Source organism: Phoca vitulina, unplaced genomic scaffold (genome assembly GCF_004348235.1).
Source record: "Phoca vitulina isolate PV1807 unplaced genomic scaffold, GSC_HSeal_1.0 scaffold20, whole genome shotgun sequence".
In the NCBI taxonomy this organism is placed as follows: domain Eukaryota; kingdom Metazoa; phylum Chordata; class Mammalia; order Carnivora; family Phocidae; genus Phoca; species Phoca vitulina.
The window spans coordinates 32,138,670-32,157,243 of NW_022589723.1; the positions used below are offsets into that span (position 1 = coordinate 32,138,670).

At 45.1% G+C, this 18,574-nt stretch overlaps 1 protein-coding gene across 1 annotated transcript in view; it reads left to right on the forward strand.

The window, feature by feature from the left end:
• MAP2K1 (mitogen-activated protein kinase kinase 1) overlaps positions 1-18,574 on the forward strand; it is a 79,605-nt gene that overhangs the window by 37,785 nt on the left and 23,246 nt on the right. The window contains exons 2-5 of the mRNA XM_032417065.1: positions 20-230; positions 1,701-1,847; positions 11,732-11,809; positions 12,596-12,647. Coding sequence (XP_032272956.1) covers positions 20-230; positions 1,701-1,847; positions 11,732-11,809; positions 12,596-12,647 — 488 coding nt within the window. The remainder of the gene's footprint in view (positions 1-19; positions 231-1,700; positions 1,848-11,731; positions 11,810-12,595; positions 12,648-18,574) is intronic.

Consider the following 18,574-nt stretch of genomic DNA (forward strand, 5'->3'; position numbering starts at 1 on the left):
TGATCTCCCTTTGGGACAGGACCAACCTGGAGGCCTTGCAGAAGAAGCTGGAGGAGTTGGAGCTCGATGAGCAGCAGCGGAAGCGCCTTGAGGCCTTTCTCACCCAGAAGCAGAAGGTCGGGGAATTGAAGGATGATGACTTCGAGAAGATCAGTGAGCTGGGCGCCGGCAACGGTGGTGTGGTGTTCAAGGTCTCGCACAAGCCCTCCGGCCTGGTCATGGCCAGAAAGGTGAGGCCACTTAAAAAAAAAAAAAAAAAAAAAGACTGAATCAGGTTGGCCTTTGTTGGCCTTGGTGAATAGTAATTGGATTATCTCTTGGAAGATCTGGGGCCTGGGGCCTGTGGGAGGAAGACTGACTTTTCACTCAGTACCTTTTTGTGCGGTTTGAATTTTGAGCTCCTGTTACCTGTCAGATTATAGGATAAACACCCTGATGGTGTGTTAGTGTATTTATCCCCACCCCCAGACTGGAAAAGAAAGGCAAGTGACCTTCCTTAGCTTTCTGCGTGCTCTGGAAAGAATGCAAGGGTGCCTGTTTGCCATTATCCGGGGCAGGAGAAGCCGCTTTCATTTAGGCAGCCCCGGCGATGCACCAAACACTGGTTTCGAGTGGTTTGCCTGTGCTCTGGCCCTGTGGGCGCTTCGCCTGCATCCCCCTGCAGTGTGGACATCTCTGCTCCCCGCCGTGGCTGGCAGTGTTGGAGTTGGACTTCCTGTCCACCCGGGGTCCTCCTCTTTCCGGACACGGCCCCTGCTGTGGCAAGGCTGGGCTCTTCCGTGGTTCCCGGCACACCGTCTTTAATCCCATCCGTATCCGTTTGCTCAGCCGCCCCTTCCCTCTTCTCAAACAGTGCCCACAGTGGTAAGCACTGCTCCCATGTCCTCTGGCACTCATTGTCTGTGACCCTTGCTAGCAGCTTAGTCTTACTCAGTAGCTGTTTCTTTTTTCTTTTTTAAGATTTATTTATTTATTAGAGAGAGAGAGAGCATGCAAGGGGGGAGGGTCAGAGGGAGAAGCAGACTCTCTGCTGAGCAGGGAGCCAGATGCGGGACTCGATCCCGGGACTCCAGAACATGACCTGAGCTGAAGGCAGTCGCCTAACCAACTGAGCCACCCAGGCGCCTTTAGTAGCTGTTTCATATGGCAGATGTGTCTGTCACCTGTCTTCCTGGGTGAAACCAGTGACAGCATGAGGGGCACATAAGGTGGCACCTGAGGCCCCGGCTGAATCTCCACCACCTTAGGCTCCAGAGGTCAAGGGGCAGTCTCCTGGGCAGCTCAGGTCCACATAACCAGTTCCTCATACCCTTCCACCCCCACAGCCCTCAGGTGACAGCCAGGTCTTCAAGGCTGCTTCTCCCTCCTCTCTCAGCTTCACAAATCCTTTGGGAAGAAACCCTCCATTCAGCTTTGTTCTTGGGAGGGGTGAGCCCCCGTTCCTCACTCTGGGCTCTAGGAGCAGAGGCACAGCCGCCCTCCCCTGGTTACAGCTCCCCTGGTACCAACACCTGCCTTGATAGGTTGGCACCGAGTGCTTTGGTCGGGCAGCAACTTGCCTGTGTTCTCTCTTCCTACCGTTAAGAGCTTAAGCATTGAAGAACGCTTGCATCCATGTGTTGTCCCTCTATCCATCCCTCTGTCCCTCCGTGCATCCATATATTTTTAAAGCCTCTCTTCCCCCCACTTTCTTTCCCCAGCTCATTCACCTGGAGATCAAGCCTGCGATCCGGAACCAGATCATACGGGAGCTGCAGGTTCTACATGAGTGCAACTCCCCCTACATCGTGGGCTTCTACGGTGCGTTCTACAGTGACGGCGAGATCAGTATCTGCATGGAGCACATGGTATGTGGCAGCCTGGCAGCCTCTGGGGCAACGGCCTCGGAGTTGGAGCTCTGGGCTCGTCTTTGCTTTGGGAGGCACCCCGCTGCCTCCCTGTTCCTCCCTGGATCCACATCCCTGTCTTGGGCATGTGGGAAGCCTGACCGTACAACCTGGAGTAACCGAAAGACCACAGGCCTCTTTCCTAGGTCCCCCCTCTCTTCAAAGAGAGGTGGCAGCAACCGGGTATCCCTGGTAGGTAGGCCTAGAGCACATCTCCCAATTTTCTTGTCCCCAAGGTTTAGATATGGGTGAAATCTGGTTAGTACAGTTTAAATCCATTTATGATGTGCAGTGTTGTGTGCTAGGTACCCGGTTCTGGGGTTATGAGATGGGACACCCCTGTCTTCAGAGTCTGTGATCTGCTTGAAGGACAGTCTGGAGGGTTCTTTGGGCGTACAGAGAAGTAATGCCACCTGATGCACATCAGAGAGGGCAAGTAAGGGGGCACTTACAGGCTAACTGTGTGGATGTGAGCTGCCACTCTTTGTAGCATTAGCTGCCTGGAGTCCCTTCCTCTTCTTGCTGGTGCCTAACTGTAACAGTAACGGCGTCCACGACAATGATAATGCTAGCAATACTGATATGGATTAATGTGTTGGGTGTGTAGCATATCACGTACTCTCCAACGCAGATTAATATTTTATTGCATTTTCTCAACACCTCATTGGATGGGTAGATCATCTGCATTTTACAAATGAGGAGACTGAGGTTCAGAGAAATGAATGACTTGCCCAAGGTCATGCAGCTAGTTAGCGGAATCAGTAGAATTTAAACCGAGGCTGTTGGACCCCAGTGCCTGTACTTTGTTGAATCTACTGGATAGTGACTGGGGCTCTGTTTCCATCCTTGATGCCAGAATTTCAGAGAGAGAGGCTGGCTTCGTGATCGCTATTTTTTCCTGTCCCCATGAGGCAACAGGGGACTTTGGAATCCGATATGTTTATTCATATCTCCCTTCCCCACAAAAATCCAAGTAGACGCTGTCTTGTTTGCCACTGTGTCTCCAAAGCCCAGAATAGCCCTGGGACACAGCAGGTGCTCAATAATGATTTGTTTATGGACTGTCACCTTCTCGTCAGGACCTGGGGCAAGTTTCTTTCTGATTCTGTTTCCTCGTTTTGTAAAACGGCCATTACTCTGCCTACCTCCTTGTAGATTAATCCTCGAGGATTAGTGAAAATAACGGAGTCTTGGCGCACTGACTCCAGGCCTGTCTTGCGCGAACAGTAGCGCTTGCTTCATTCTCGATGGAGCCGACGGCTCGGAGACAAGAGCTGACGTGACCGAGTCTGCGCGCTTCTGACTGCCGTGCTTTCAGTCCTCGGGCCGGCAGAGTGTCCCTCAGCAGCTCCACTTCCTTCCTGACCCTGGATCTGCCCTGACCTCTGGAAATGAGCCCCGGTGCCTGGTCGTAATGAACTCCAGCAGCACCCTCCCCGGGAGGTTTGTCCCTTGCCGGTGCCCCATTATTTTGAACTTCTCTTCATGGTAACGATCAGGAAGTGCCGTGCACGCTCTCGTAGGCATCTGCGGACTGGTGTGGTGCCACGTGGAACGTGGAACCTGGAATGTCTTCTGCGTGCCTGAAAGTTACTGAGAAAGCTCTCGTTCTTCTTGCTTGAACAGGAGTGAAGCAGCCTCTGGGCAGCCTGTGAACATTTCTGGTTTGGTCCTCCCTCAGCCTTGGGGTGCTGATATTTTCTCCTTGGGTCTTAGCCGCCCTTTGGTGGGGTGCAGCGCAGGGGGAGCGGGCTATTCCTTACGCTTTGGGTTTCTTGGGCTCCTGGTGCTGTTGATGGTTGGTTTTCTAGCTCTAGCTCAGAGTTTTGGCATGAAGATGTGTAACTGGCAGTAGAAGTCCTTGAAAACTAGAAGGGGAAGAGGCTGGAGGTAATGGTGAGAAACCGGTGATGGGAAAGGCCAGAGGAGCCTTTTTCCTCTCAGGTGTTGCCACAATAATGGAAGGCGGGTGGCGGCATGGCTGGACATAATAGTAACTAGTTTTCCCATTTTGCACCACTTGGTGAGTCCTTTCCATGTTATGTAAGTTATTAATCACATCAGCCCTCTCCTGTGAGACACAGTGTGGACCACCCTCCCCAAGGTGGAACAAGACCTCGAGAGGCTTAGTAATTAGTCTGAGTTCTATAGCCAGTAAATGTCAGAGAGCTTAATTCTAACTAGTGTCTCTAACCAGGTCTGCTTTCTTTAAATTTCATGCTCTTAGGATTTTCTCATCGTGCAGAGAAATGTTTGGACCAGCTCTTCTCTGGGGGCTCTTCTGTTTTTGGCACTTGCGGCCAGTCAGGGTTTACACTAGTTAGCATGGGTCCGGCTTCACAAACACTTACTTGTATGTAATACCTGTAACGTGAAGGGTGCCACAGGAGCTGCTGGGGGGATGGAGACCCTGTGAGCGGCCTCTCTGCTCCCCAGAGCTGGTCACAGGCTGGATGGCTGTGCTCTAGGGCCTTCTTAGGTGAGGGCTTCTGAGCACTGGCTCTGTGTCATCTCATGCCTACTGTCTTCTGACCCATCAGGTAATTTCCTGAATTACCTCCACGTTCTGTGTCACTCGGTGTTCCCCCTTTGTTAGAGGAACCAGGATGCTGTGTGTAGGGTGAACATGGTTGAACTCCAGGCTGCTTGCTTCAGAGGTGGGGATTAGGCCCCAAACATTGATAGCCAGTGGCCTTTTTGTTTATTCAGAACTTGCTGGAACCTGTTCTATTAGCCTTATGTCACCTCTTGCCATTTGGAGTTTAGTCTTTTTATTTGTCTTAAATGCACCTGTAGTGAGGCTTCCTCATTCTGGAATCCTTTATTCACTTTGGATTCATAGATATTGATCACAACCTTTGTGCCTCTTGCTCTGTCCTTCCCACCCAACCTTTCCCTCCAGGAGGACAAGAGGACTCAGGACATGACAAGGGTTGGTTTCCCATTCTCTCAGCCCATTTCCAGTATCTGCAGGTCAGTTTTCCTCTCATGGATTTGGCTCTGCGGGCAGGGCAGGGTCCTCCCACATAAGCAGAAGATATCTCTGGAGTTACCCTGGGGAGCCTGAGCCTCGAAAATTGGCTTTCAGAAGCTGGGAGGGCCAAAACCTTTTGAGGGCCAAGCACAGTGTCTGGCACCTGTTGGGTGAAATGTGTTGAGGGACTGAATGAAGGAGGCCCAGATGGGGAGGGCATGGTCAGGCCTGCGGCGCAGTGGGAGAGAGTGAGGCCTAGGGTTTTCTGTTCCCAGGCATCCACAGGCCCCGAGAGCGCTGGAACAGTCTGTTGATACTAGTGGAGAGGCTCAGAGCTACCAGAGACAGGACCATGTAGTGAAGCTGTTGTGGCCTCAAGTCCAAGCAGCCACGCTCCAGAGTAGCTTTCTGCTCTAGCCCTGGACCCTCTTACCCCTTCTTCGTCCCTGAGCAGGCCTTCCCGCAGGAGAGCTCCTGTCCTGGCCTCCTCTGACAGGCAAGCTCTCTGACTGCTAGCAGCCACTTCTCTTTGGGGATTTCTGTTTTGTCTCAGCTTCCACATTTCAAAGGTGTAGTCGTGTAGAGCTCTGTTCATTAGTCACATCTCAACTTCAGAGGTTCTTGGCTTCTGTCTATGTCACTGTCTCTGTGTGTTCTTTGTCACTAACATTTTCCCCCAACACTTTATTAAGACAATTTCAAACACAGCAAGGTGTAATATACCCTGTAAACCCACCACCCAGATTCTGCAGTTACTGCTTTGCCATATTTGCTTTACCACATATTGCCCATCTATCCCTTCCTTGCTCACATCATTTCTTAGATGCATTTTAAAACGAATTTGTGTCACTGGCATCCATTGGGCCCCATCTTCTAAAGCACTCAGCCAAGGGCTGACCTTTGCTAGAAAGAAGCTGCGCTTGCACTGCCCAGTCTGGATTTTTTGAGACCCGAGGGGTAAACGGATACCCCCTGATCAGGATAGGAATGCTTCTGCCTTGGGGGCAGTAGATTCCTGCTCAGGTGGTAGCTGAGCAACCAGGGAACTGAGGATTCAGGATGGATGGTTCTCATGCAGGAGTAAAAGCTTTTGAGCTCTCTCTCTTTTTTTTTTTTTCCGTAAAGCATTTGTCTCTTCTATAGAAAACCTTCACAAAAGCACCATTGATTTACTTAATAATTGGCTTCTAAAAATAAGCACAATTTCAGCAGCTTTAGTCAAGGAAGGCAAGTCCTTGGCAACAGTGAAGTGAAATTAAAAGGTTGTAAGGTGAGTTGTAGGCAGCTCTGGGTAATTCTGACTGTGGTTCATGCTTCGTAAATCTTGCTAATAATCCCATTGTTCACACTGTAACTCTGCTTATAGCTGGGAAGGAGGTGAGAGGAAAGAGAGCCAAGGTTTCTTCCTTTTTTTTTTTTTTTTTTAATTTTATTTATTTATTTGACAGAGAGAGACATGGTGAGAGGGAACATAAGCAGGGGGAGTGGGAAAGGGAGAAGCAGACTTCCCGCTGAGCAGGGAGCCCGATTCGGGGCTCGATCCCAGGACCCTGGGACCATGACCTGAGCCGAAGGCAGACGCTTAGCGACTGAGCCACCCAAGCGCCTCTCTTCCTTTTTATTTTAATTTTTAATTTTTAATTTTTTTTTTTAAAGATTTTATTTATTTATCTGACAGAGAAACAGCGAGAGCAGGAACACAAGCAGGGGGAGTGGGAGAGGGAGAAGCAGGCTTCCTGCTGAGCAGGGAGCCCGATGCGGGACTCTATCCCAGGACCCTGGGATCATGACCTGAGCCGAAGGCAGATGCTTAACGACTGAGCCACCCAGGCGCCCCTCTCTTCCTTTTTAATAGGAATATTTACCCCCAACCTCCAGGGAAAGTGGGAGCCAGGCTGCCCTCTGTCCTAGGCTGTGGAACCTGAGAACCAAAGTTAGCATTTCTGCCTCATTTGAGTCAGATTTTGACAGTTGCTTTGTTACCTAGTTTTAACTGCATAGTCCTCCCTGATAATTAGGCAAAGCTGATCAAACAAAGGATCTGAAACCATATCCAACTGGAAGCAAAAGAGAAATGGCTTGGAAACTTTCTGCACTGGAGTCCCTCTTCCCATTGGTAAAGGAAATTGAGAGGTGCTATCATGTTTCTAGAAGCCTGCTGACTTGGGTGTGGTTACCTGGGCTCTGATGTCCTGATTTGGCCACCAGGGGCTTGCGGCATTGTGAAGGCGGCCAAGCTCACAGGTGACTCAAAACTCAGCCTGGATCACAGCTTGAGTAGGGCTCTTCCAAGGACTCTTGGAAAATAAATGGGTTTACAGGGGAGTTTTGTTTGGTTCTAGATTAATGATTCCACTGTCATGTCTGTGTGGGAATTCTGGCACATAGGCAGTTTTAGGTTGAATTTCAGGATCTTCCATCGTGCTCTTTGGTTGACTGACCCACCCCCCATTAATTCTGATTAGAAGACAAACATGTTCAGGGGTACTAGTGTGCATTTGAGAATTCACACTTGTACTGCTTTCTTTTCCCTCAGCATCTGTGATCCAGAGTTGACTATGACAGAGAGTGATTGGTCCAAATGCTCCTTTCCATAAGCATAGGATTTTTAAGTGGATAATCTATTTTTAACATTGTTTTAGGAGACATTTCCTGAGGGGTCTGTATCCCTGAATGAATCTTACTTATTTTCTCACCTCCTCTAGAAAGAAAGCAGTGTTGTATCTATCTTAGACTCCCGTTGCACAAACTGGACGTTTAGTAAATACTGTTAATTGATTTGCAGATTTAATTCTCCACTTTCATAAAGGAGTTCAGTAATTTAAAAAGGTAAAACATTTATTCATTGTGGAAAATTTATAAACAATAGGAAAGCACAAAGAAGAAACTATCTTGCAACAAAAATCCCTCATCGTCTTACTACCTAGACTGGAAATAACCATTGGTAACATTTTGCATGTTCTGGTTTTGTGTGTGTACACACTTTTTTATGTCTATAAAAGTGTGAATATGGGACGCCTGGGTGGCTCAGTCAGTTAAACGTCTGCCTTCAGCTCAGGTCATGATCCTGGGGTCCTGGGATCGAGTTCCTCGTCGGGCTCCCTGCTCAGCGCGGAGCCTGCTTTTCCCTGAGCCGCTCCTGCTGCTTTGTGCTTGGACTCTTTCCCTCTTTCTGACAAATAAGTAAAATCTTAAAAAAAAATCATTTATAAAAAAAAAAGTGGGAATATGTTCTGTCCTTCTGTTTATCATGTTGTGCCTTGTTCTGTGACCTTACGCTTGCCGACTGTGTCATTGAGGCTGGTGGTTTTGGAGGCAGGAAGCGTACAGAGATGTCTCTCTGCTTGGCCACATCTTGCCACCTCAGGTGCGGTTTCCATGTCCCTCCTGCTGCCAGCTCTTCACTTAGCCACTTCCTCCTCCGAGCATGTGGAGTGATGTCTGTTCTCCTCATTCAACTGTTTGTTCCCTGCCTTGTTTCAGAGGAGGATTTAAGGTGCCTTGCCTCATTGTGTTTTTTTCTGTATTTATAGGTTTTTTCCCATCCCTAGTTTCTCACCTATCCCTATGCCTTTCACAGAGGTGATTAATAAATGATAAATGACATTGGTAACTGCTCAGTGTAGATGAGATACTTTAAAAATCAGTCTAACTCTCTCTCTCAAATAAGTAAATCTTTAAACAAAAAAAATGGGGCGCTTGGGTGGCGCAGTCAGTTGAACATCCAACTCTTGATTTCAGCTCAGGTCGTGATCTCAGGGTCGTGAGATCGAGCCCCGCATTGGGATCTGCACTCAGCAGGGCATCTGCTTGGGTTTCTCTCTCCCTCTACCCCTCGCCCTGTTCGCATGTGCTCGTGTGTGCATGCGTGCTCTCTCTCTCAAAATAAATAAATAAATCTTGAAAAATCAGTCTAAGTTTGCAGGAATTGTCTCTACTTCTGAGGGTGTTTTTAAATTATGGCTGGTAATTGGCAGCCCTTGAAGCCAGAAGGATATGAACCTGGTCCTGCCTCACTACATCAGGGTTCCCTGAGTGAAGCTTTTCTTCAAAATCTTAGGTTACAATGTAGAATCCATGAATGGGAAGGCCCTGGCGTGCGAGCCTGACAGAGGCTGGCTTCATACCCCATGCGTGTCGTGTCTCATATTCTACCTTTCCACCACCTCAGTCCAGGGTCAGGCCGTGTCACCCTGCTCATCAGCTCCTTCATGCTCTCCCTGCTCTTTCTCTCAGCTGCTGTGGTTTCCATCTGAAAGCAGGCAGCCTTCCATCTCCATCACAAAGGCATGTCTTGTTTTTTTCGGTGGGGCTCCATGACCTGGTCACAGAGAGCCGCTCCTGGCCTGACCCATCCCTGCATTTCTTCATGCACCCACAGGGGAGTGAACCACATGTCCTCCCAGGAGGACTAAGCAGTCTGAGGTTTCTCTGCTTTTGATCTGATTGAAATACTTGTTCTTCCTCCACCATTCCAGGTATAGAAATCACGTTCATTTTTTGAGTAAGACTTCAACTCAAATTTCATCTTCTTCTTCTTTTTTTTTTTTTTTTTTTTTTAAGATTTTATTTATTTGAGGGGGGAAAGGGGCAGAGGGAGAGAATCTCAAGCAGACTCCCCACTGAGTGTGGAGCCCGATGCAGGGCTCCATCTCACGACCTGTGAGATCATGACCTGAGCCGAAATCAACAGTTGGACCTGTAACCAACTGAGCCACCCAGGCGCCCCTCAAATGCCTTTTTCTTCTCTTCGTTTTTGTTTTTTAGTATTTAATTTATTTATTTGAGAGAGAGAGTGAGCGAGAGGGAGCACAAGCAGGGTGAAGGGCAGCGGGAGAAGCAGACTCCCCACTGAGCAGGGAGCCCAACACGGGACTCGATCCCGGGACTCCGGGACCATGACCCGAGCTGAAGGCAGATGCCCAACCAACTGAGCCACCCAGGCACCCCTTCTTGTCTCTTTTTTTTAAAATTTATAATTTAAATTCAATTTAATTAACATTTAGCGTATTACTAGTTTCAGAGGTAGAATTTAGAGATTTATTAGTTGCATATAGCACCCGGTGCTCATTACATCACATGCCCTCCTTAATGCCCATCACCCAGTTACCTCATCCTCCCACTCACCTCCCCTCCAGCAACCCTCAGTTTGTTTCCTATAGTTAAGAATCTCTTACGGTTTGTCTCCCTCTCTGTTTCTGTCTTAATTTATTTTTCCTTCCCTTCCCCTATGTTCATCATTTTTGTTTCTTAAATTCCACACATGAGTGAAATCATACGGTATTTGTCCTTCTCCGACTGACTTATTTCGTTTAGCATAATATCCTCTAGTTTCATCCATGTCATTGCAAATGGCATGAGTTCATTATTTTTCATGGCTGCGTAATTTCCCCCCCCCCCCATGTCTTCTTTATCCATTCATCTGTCGATGGACATCTGGTCTCTTTCCATATTTTGGCTGTTGTGGACATTGCTGCTATAAACATTGGGGTGCATGTGCCCCTTTGAATCACCTTGTTTGTATCCTTTGGATAAACACCTAGTAGTGCAATTGCTAGGTCATAGGGTAGCTCTATTTTTTACTTTTTGAGGAACCTCCATACTGTTTTCCAGAGTGGCTACACCAGTTTATATTCCCACCAACAGTGTAAGGGGGTTCCCCTTTCTCTGCATCCTTGCCAACATCTGTTGTTTCCTGACTTGTTAATTTTAGCCAACAAATGCCATTTTATAAAGTGAAGTCAGAATTACTTCTCTCTTCTGCATGTGTAACACTTTTCTTAAGAATTTATTCTGTTTTGTTATATTAGGAATTGTATATTTACCCTCCTAGTTTGTACATTTATTTTTTAAAAGATTTTATTTATTTATTTATTTGAGAGTGAGTGAGAGAGCATGAGCGGGGGGAGGGAGGGTGGGGAAAAGGGGCAGAAGGAGAGGGAGAAGCAGACTCCCCACTGAGCAGGGAGCCCGATGTGGGGCTCAATCCCAGGACCTGGGATCATAACCTGAGCTGAAGGCAGATGCTTAACCAACTGAACCACCCAGGTGCCCCTGCACATTTATTGAGGTGGGAACTAGGTCTTTTTTTGTATCTCTTTCCTCCATAGAACCTAACACACTTCGTGACACTTGGTAGGATTTGTGGAATGAATTATTGCTTTCTGTGACATTTTTTCTTTTGATTTTATTAACTATGATTTTTTAGGATAATACCAAATACAAGTTGTGACTTATATGCTGGTGATAAAATGGCTGACATTTAGCGAGCATTTACTGTGGGCTAGACGTTGTCCTGAGTGCTTTATGTGTATTAGCTTGTTTAATACTTATAGTAGCCCTATGATTATTATAGTAGCCTTAAAATATCACCCCCATTTTACAAGTTGTGAGTGACATGGTCAAAGTTCCCTTGATAGTGAGCGGCAGAGTTGGTGGGATGTGAATTTAGACAGTTTGCCTCTAGAGCCTCTGGTCTTAACCATATACTGTTCTGTCAGTTCAGCACAAACCTTTTTTTTAAAGATTTTATTTTTAAGTAATCTCTGCACCCAATGTGGGGCTCGAACTCACAACTCCAAGATCAAGAGTCATGTCTTCTACCGACCGAGTCAGCCAAGAGCCCCAGCAAAGCTTTTTTTGATTCCTGAATTGGTAGTTCATTTAAGAGTTATTCATACGATTTGAGTTTTTGGTTATTTCATCCCTCCCACAATGTTTTGCATTTCTGTCTTTGAGGTCTGAAACAAATCAAACGGTACCCTTCCAGGGGGATTTGCCACGCATGAGATACACTTCCCTGCTGAAGTTTAACACTAGAAAGAATAGTTAGAAACACTGTCACTAAATGGGCTGGTTTTCTTTTTCTTAGGATGGGGGTTCCTTGGATCAAGTTCTGAAGAAAGCTGGAAGAATTCCTGAGCAAATTTTAGGAAAAGTTAGCATTGCTGTGAGTATATTGTGCAATTTTTCTTCCAAGCCCCCTCATTGAGAAGTTAATGAGTTGGCAGGAAATGGACAAGGGAGGAAGATAATTAAGTCAATCAAGGGAAAGTTTATAAGAAAAGTAGGGTCTTTGCGCTAGAATTTTCCGTGTCTAGATTCTAGATACAATATTCTCTCTCTCTTTCTCGTCAGAACTAGAAAAGTAACTTTTTTTTTATATTAAAATCTGTGTCTGCAGAAATAGGACAGGGTGTCCAAAAGAATTCCCATTTGTGGTGTGAGAAAGCCTCTTTTTATATTGCAGCTTTAGAAAACAAATTCAAGCACAGGGGTTTTTAAAGTTGTCTAAACTTGCAATAATCAATGTTGCTTAAAGTAACTGTATACTATGTAAAAAGGATGGTTTCTTTTTTTTTTAGGAATTTTTTATTTATTCATTTGAGACAGAGAGATACAGAGAGAGAGAGAGAGAGAGAGTAGGAGCAGTGGGGAGAGGCAGAGGGAGAGGGAGAAGCAGACTCCCCGCTGAGCAGGGAGCCCGATGCGGGGCTCAATCCCAGGACCCGGAGATCATGACCCGAGCCGAAGGCAGACGCTTAATGACTGAGCCACCCAGGCGCCCCAAAAAGATGGTTTCTTGATAAGACAGGTTAAAAATCAAATAAAAAATAAGGGAAGAAGGCAAATTTGTGATGTTAGATGAAATATTTTCTAGATCATTTTAGAATACAGAGGCTGACTAACCACCATCATTTCAGTTTCCCATCTTGTGACATTGTCTTTCCTCTAGGTAATAAAAGGTCTGACATACCTGAGGGAGAAGCACAAGATAATGCACAGAGGTAAGAAGTTACTTGCTAGTTATTATGTTTTGAATTTTAGCTGAAATTGAAAAGTTGTTGCATTCTCTTTTGTGTTTGTTTCAGTGTAAAAGCCATTGAATAGTGTTTTTAATCTTTGTAACAAGTCTTTGACTAGTTAGTTATTTAGTTTGAAGTAAGCTTTACGTCCAGCATGGGCCTTGAACTCAAGACCCTGAGATCAAAAGTTGCATGCTCTGCTGACATGCAGTCTCTCGACATTCCAGTAGGTGTGGAGGGATATCTCATTGTGATCTGAATTTACATCTCCCTAATGACTAATAATGTTCAGTGTCTTTTCATGTGCTTATATGCCACCCATATATCTTTATTAGTAAGGCATCTGTTCAAAGGTTTACCCATTTTCCCAATTGGGTTATCTTTTTATTATTGATTTTTAAGAGGTCTTTATATATTCTAGACAGTGCTACTTGACAGATAAATGTTTTGCCAATATTTTCTCTTAGTCTGTGGCTTGCCTTTTCATTTTTGTATCTTTTGAAAAGCAAATGTTTTTTATTTGGATGAAGTTCAATTTCTTGATTTTTTTTCCTTTAGACTTTGTTGTGCCTTTTGTGTCCCATTTAAAAACTCTTTGCTGAAGCAGAGGTCACTGAGATAGTCTGTTTTCATTCAGAAGTTTTACAGCTTTAATTCATACAGTTAGACCTATGATCCCCTGAGAGTTCATTTTTCTTTGTGGTATGAGATAAGAGTAAGGGTTCATTTTTGGGCAAATGGATGTACAACTGTTACAACATTTGTTGACAAGTTATTCTTCCTCTATCGAACTACCTTGGAATCTTTGTCAGAAATCAACTGACTATATAGGTAAATATCTATTTCTGAATTCTTTTCTGTTCGATCTATTATGTTTAACTTCACACCAACACAACACTACCGATTATCACAGTGATAGCTTTATAGTAAATCTGGAAATCAGGTAGTCTAAGTGCCCCAACTTTGTTTTTCTTCAAAGCTGTTTTTGGCTGTTCTAGGTCCTTTGGCATTTCCATGTATATTTTAGATATAATTTGTCAATTCTACAAAAAAAGGTTATTGGGATTTTCAGTGGGATGGCCTTCAATCTACAGATCAATTAAAGCAAAACCGACACCTTAACAACCCTGATGGTGGTGGTTGCATAACATGAATGTATTTACTGCCAGAACTGTATGCTTAAAAACAGTTAAAATGGTAAATTTTATGTTATGCATATTTTTTATAGTGTTTGAAAAAAAATACCAATTTTAGCAATGTATCACCTAATCTACAGTGGCTCCTAAGCTGGCCAGTTGATTTCATCAGCCCACCTGACTCCTCCTCAGCCCTCCCTCCTCATACCTGTCACCATTAACACACTGTGGCTGAATGGACGTGGTCCACAGCCCTATGTTCTCCATTTTTCTGTCCTCTGGCTTCTTAAGCTTTTTTTTTTTCTTAATAAACTTTATTGAGGCATAATTTATATACCATAAAATACAGCCACTTTAGTGGAAGGTTTGATGTTTGATGTTTGATAAATCCATGCATGCTTCTAGTACCATAATTAAGATAGAACATTTCCACCACCCCAGAAGTACCCTTGCACTTCTGATGTTCATTTCTCCTTAGACCCTCAGGCAACCACTGGTGTACTTTCTATCACTATAGATTTGTTTTTACTTTCTCTATTTTATATAGATGGAAATAGTTTGTACTGTTTTTTAAGATTTTATTTATTTGAGAGAGAGAGGGAGGGAGAGAGCACAAGGGGTGGGGGGCTGCAGAGGGACAAGCAGACTCCTTGCTGTGAGCACGGAGCCCGATGGAGGGCTCCATCCCAGGACCCTAGGATCATGACCCGAGTCGAAGACAGATGCTTAACTGACTGAGCCACCCAGGCGCCCCCTGTGTGCTTCTATTTATATAATTCTAGAAATTACAAACTGATCTGTAGTGATGAAGTGGAAACCAGTGGTTGCCTGGGGAGTGAGGGAAGGGGGGAAGGGAAGAATTAGAGGGGGCATAAGAAAACTTTTGGGGGTAATATGTTTATAATCTTGATTGTGGTGATGATCACATATATATATTCGTCAAATGATACACTTTAAGTATATGGGGTTTATTGTGTGAAAATTATATACCAATAGGGGTGCCTGGGTGGCTCAGTCAGTTAAGCGTCTGATTCTTGGTTTCAGCTCCGGTCATGATCTCAGGGTCATGGGTGGGATTGAGCCCCGTTTCAGGCTCTGAGCTCAGTAGAGAGTCTGCTTGAGATTCTCTCTCTCCCTCTGCCCCTCCGGGCTTGTTCTCTCTCTCTCTCTCAAGTAAGTAAATAAAGAGAAAATTATATACTAATAAAGCTGTAAAAAAGCAAAAAAGAAAAAAAAGAAAAAAAGTGAAGTTGCTGAAAATAGTGATAAAGCAAGTTTCTTAAAAGCAGCCAGGGAGGGGCGTCTGGGTGGCTCAGTCGTTAAGCGTCTGCCTTCGGCTCAGGTCATGATCCCAGGGTCCTGGGATCGAGCCCCGCATCGGGCTCCCTGCTTGGCGGGAGACCTGCTTCTCCCTCTCCTCCTGCTTGTGTTCCCTCTCTCACTGTGTCTCTCTCTGTCAAATTAATAAATAAAATCTTTAAAAAAAAAAAAAAAAACAGCCAGGGAAAGGGACAACCACTTTGAAAGAGAGTTTGGTAGTTTCTCTTAAAATTAAAACATACAACCAATCCATCAGCCCCATATCTCAATATTGACTTAGGAGAAATGAATACATTTGTCCACATAAAGACTTGTGTACAAATATTCATAGCATCTTTATTCACAATAGACCCAAACTAGAACAAACAAAATATTCATCACCAGATGAGTGAATAAACAAATTTTGATATATTTAAACAACAGAATGCAACTCAACAATAAAAATGAACAAACTGTGTTGATACAGCTTGGATGAATCTCAAAAACATTATGCTGAGTAAAGGAAGCCCTAGACAAAAGAATATATACTGTAGGATTCCACGTATATGACTGTCTAGGACAGATGTAATTAATCCACAGTAACATAGTAATCAAGTAGATTAGTGGTTGCCTGAGGGTGTTGGGGGCTGGAGTGGGGATCACTTTCAAAGGATATGAGGGAACTTCCTGGAGTAATGAAAATATTAAATCTTGATCTTGGTGGTGGGTTCACAGGGGTATACTGTATTCACAACGCATCAAACTATACACTTAAAATGCAAAACTGTAGAAAGCTTCCTACTTTCTAACTGCACTAGCTACCATTTTGTCCTTTTTCTAGTGATAATTAAGAAAAGTATCAATAAGGAGGTACAGTATGACTTGTGTGGGAAACAGTTTTCCAGCAGTATATGGACCTTGATCTGTTTTTTTTTTTTTCCCCCCTCCAGACCTCTGAGTTCCAGGATAGAATATTCTAGTGTACTTATTTCTAGGAAATAGGAGTAGCTGAAAGGAGAGGAGAAATAAACATTTCTTGAGCATAGAGCTGTGTTTGAGGGCTGCAAATGACATAAATCTCACTTAGCGGGACCCATGAGGGACCATCAGTGTTGTAGAAGGATCTGGTGGAGGAAAGTCATTGTATCTATAAAATAGAGTCCTCTTCCTAGGTTGCTGTGAGGATTTAGGAAATTATGTATGGAAAGCAACTAGCAAAATGGCTAGTTTTGCTAGTTTTTGGGGCTGCCCTAACAAATGTGAATTGCCTTCCTTCTGCCTTTATGTAGTTTGTGAAGAAATGAAGACCCAGTGAGACTGAATTCCTTTTATGAGCTGGACCTTTGTGTGCTGCTTGCTTTTGCTCTTATTACTGCCTTTCCTGGGAATGCTTACTTCCCACCCCCACCCCCTCCCTCATACTCATACCTTTTCTAGGCTAAGTCTGCTCATCTTTTTAAGTATAGCTCTGAGGCTTGGGAATCTGCCAGTTAAGTTCAAATCTTAAGTCTCTTACAAACAGGGTGGATAAACTCTGAGTTATTTATTCACCTGTAAAGTGAGGAGAGTTCATGCCAAAGGGCAGTAATTGCAAATTACACACATATTTTGTATATTTGTGAGGATTAAAAGGGCGGCCTCACATAAATCATTAATAAATAATGTTACTGTTTAGCTTAGTTATATTGTTACTATAGTAATAGTGTGACTGTTTAGTTCAGACATCTCTTCCAAGAAGCGTTCCCATGAACCAACCCCTTCCCAAAGCAGATGGTGCTTTGCATCTGTATTCCTTTGGCACAGTGTCCATCCCTTTCTTACTGTCATAAATAATGACTGTTTATCGAGGGCCTGTGAGGCACCATGTGCTGTATTATGTGCTTTAGCTACTTTTCTCATTTATTGGTCACCCCGACCTTGTGCTAGGTCTCTTTTGCCTACTTATTACCGATGTGGAAACTGCGGCTCAGAGTTTGTTTTTCTCTCACTTGCCTGTGGTATCTTCAAGTCAGGAGCCATGTCTCCTTCATCTCTGCATCCCCAGCCCCTAACATGACAGCAGACAATGGCTCGCCCTTGAAGGGTTGTTAAATGGGTGGATGTGTGATTAACTTGTGCCAGAACACACAGGAATCAACAGTGAACCCGGGCCAAGAAGCCGTGTCTCCTGCTCCTAACACAGTCATTAATCTAGGCCTGTGTTTTTCTCTTCCCCCTGCCTTCCATGTACCTACCGTGCGCTGTGTTTGATGGAGAGCTCTGACTGACTTCTGTTCCGGAGAGAGGAAAGTTTCAGCTCATTCTTGGAATAACCAACTTGCTTTTCCCTTTTGCCTGGTGCTGCCCCACTTTCTCAGGAATTTCTTTTCTGGCTCCACCAATTACTGTTCTTTGGCATGAAGAGCTGCTCTGTGAGCCAGATGGGTCTCTGGACAGATATCTTCGGTGGAGAGTTCATTCCTTGCCCAGCCAAGAAGGGGAAGTCACTGGGACTTCTGCTGCAATGAGCCGTGTGCACACGCAGCTTGGCCTGACTGCTCCGCGGTTCAGACTCCCGCTGTCATTCGTCTTTTCCAGAAGCCCCGAAGGAATTCACTGGGAGGCCTGGGCTGTGGAATGGTCTTCTTGCACAATGTGATTCCTGAGCAAGAAGAACAATGAGTGGATGATTCCTGGAAACCTGAGTTAGGGTGACAGTGGGACAGTCAGTCTCCCTGCCTCTGTCTTTAGGCTTCCTTGCTGCCAGTAAGTTTTTCCTCTGGTCTAAATATATTCTTTCCTGATGGAATTTAAACTCTGTTTCTTCTCGTTGTGTCCTTGAGGAGAAATGGGGAAGAATGAAGAGGCTTTTTCTCTGCCTCACATTTTTCTTTATTCCTACTTGTTGATAACTGATTTACTGGTGATAACTTAGTGATTATTTCAGCGAGCTTTCACTGTGGAATACACCAGCCCAGCACTTAGTAGTTTGTTTTTATTTTTTAATTTTAAATGTTTCATTTATTTGTCAGAGAGAGATAGCACAAGCAGGGGAGCTGCAGGCAGAGGGAGAGGGAAAAGCAGGCTCCCCGCTGAGCAGGGAGCCCGATGCGGGACTTGATCCCAGGACCCCGGGATTGTGACCTGAGCTGAAGGCAGACATTTAACCAACTGAGCCACCCAGACATCCCAGCACTTAGTAGTTTAAAAACAGTAGTGTTTAGGGGCGCCTGGGGGCTCAGTCGGTTGCATATGTGATTCTTGGTTTTGGTTCAGATCATGATTTCACGGGTTGTGAGATCGAGCCCCATGTCGGGCCCCATGCTCAGCGAGGAGTCTGCTCAAGATTCTCTGTCTCTCTGCCCCTCCCCCTGCTTGCTCTCTCTCAAATATCTTTAAAAAAAAAAAAACAAAAGAGAAAAACAGCAGTGTATTACTTTCTATAATTTTGTGGGTTGGTTGGGCCTCTTTCCTCATGTTTTCACTCATCCTCTG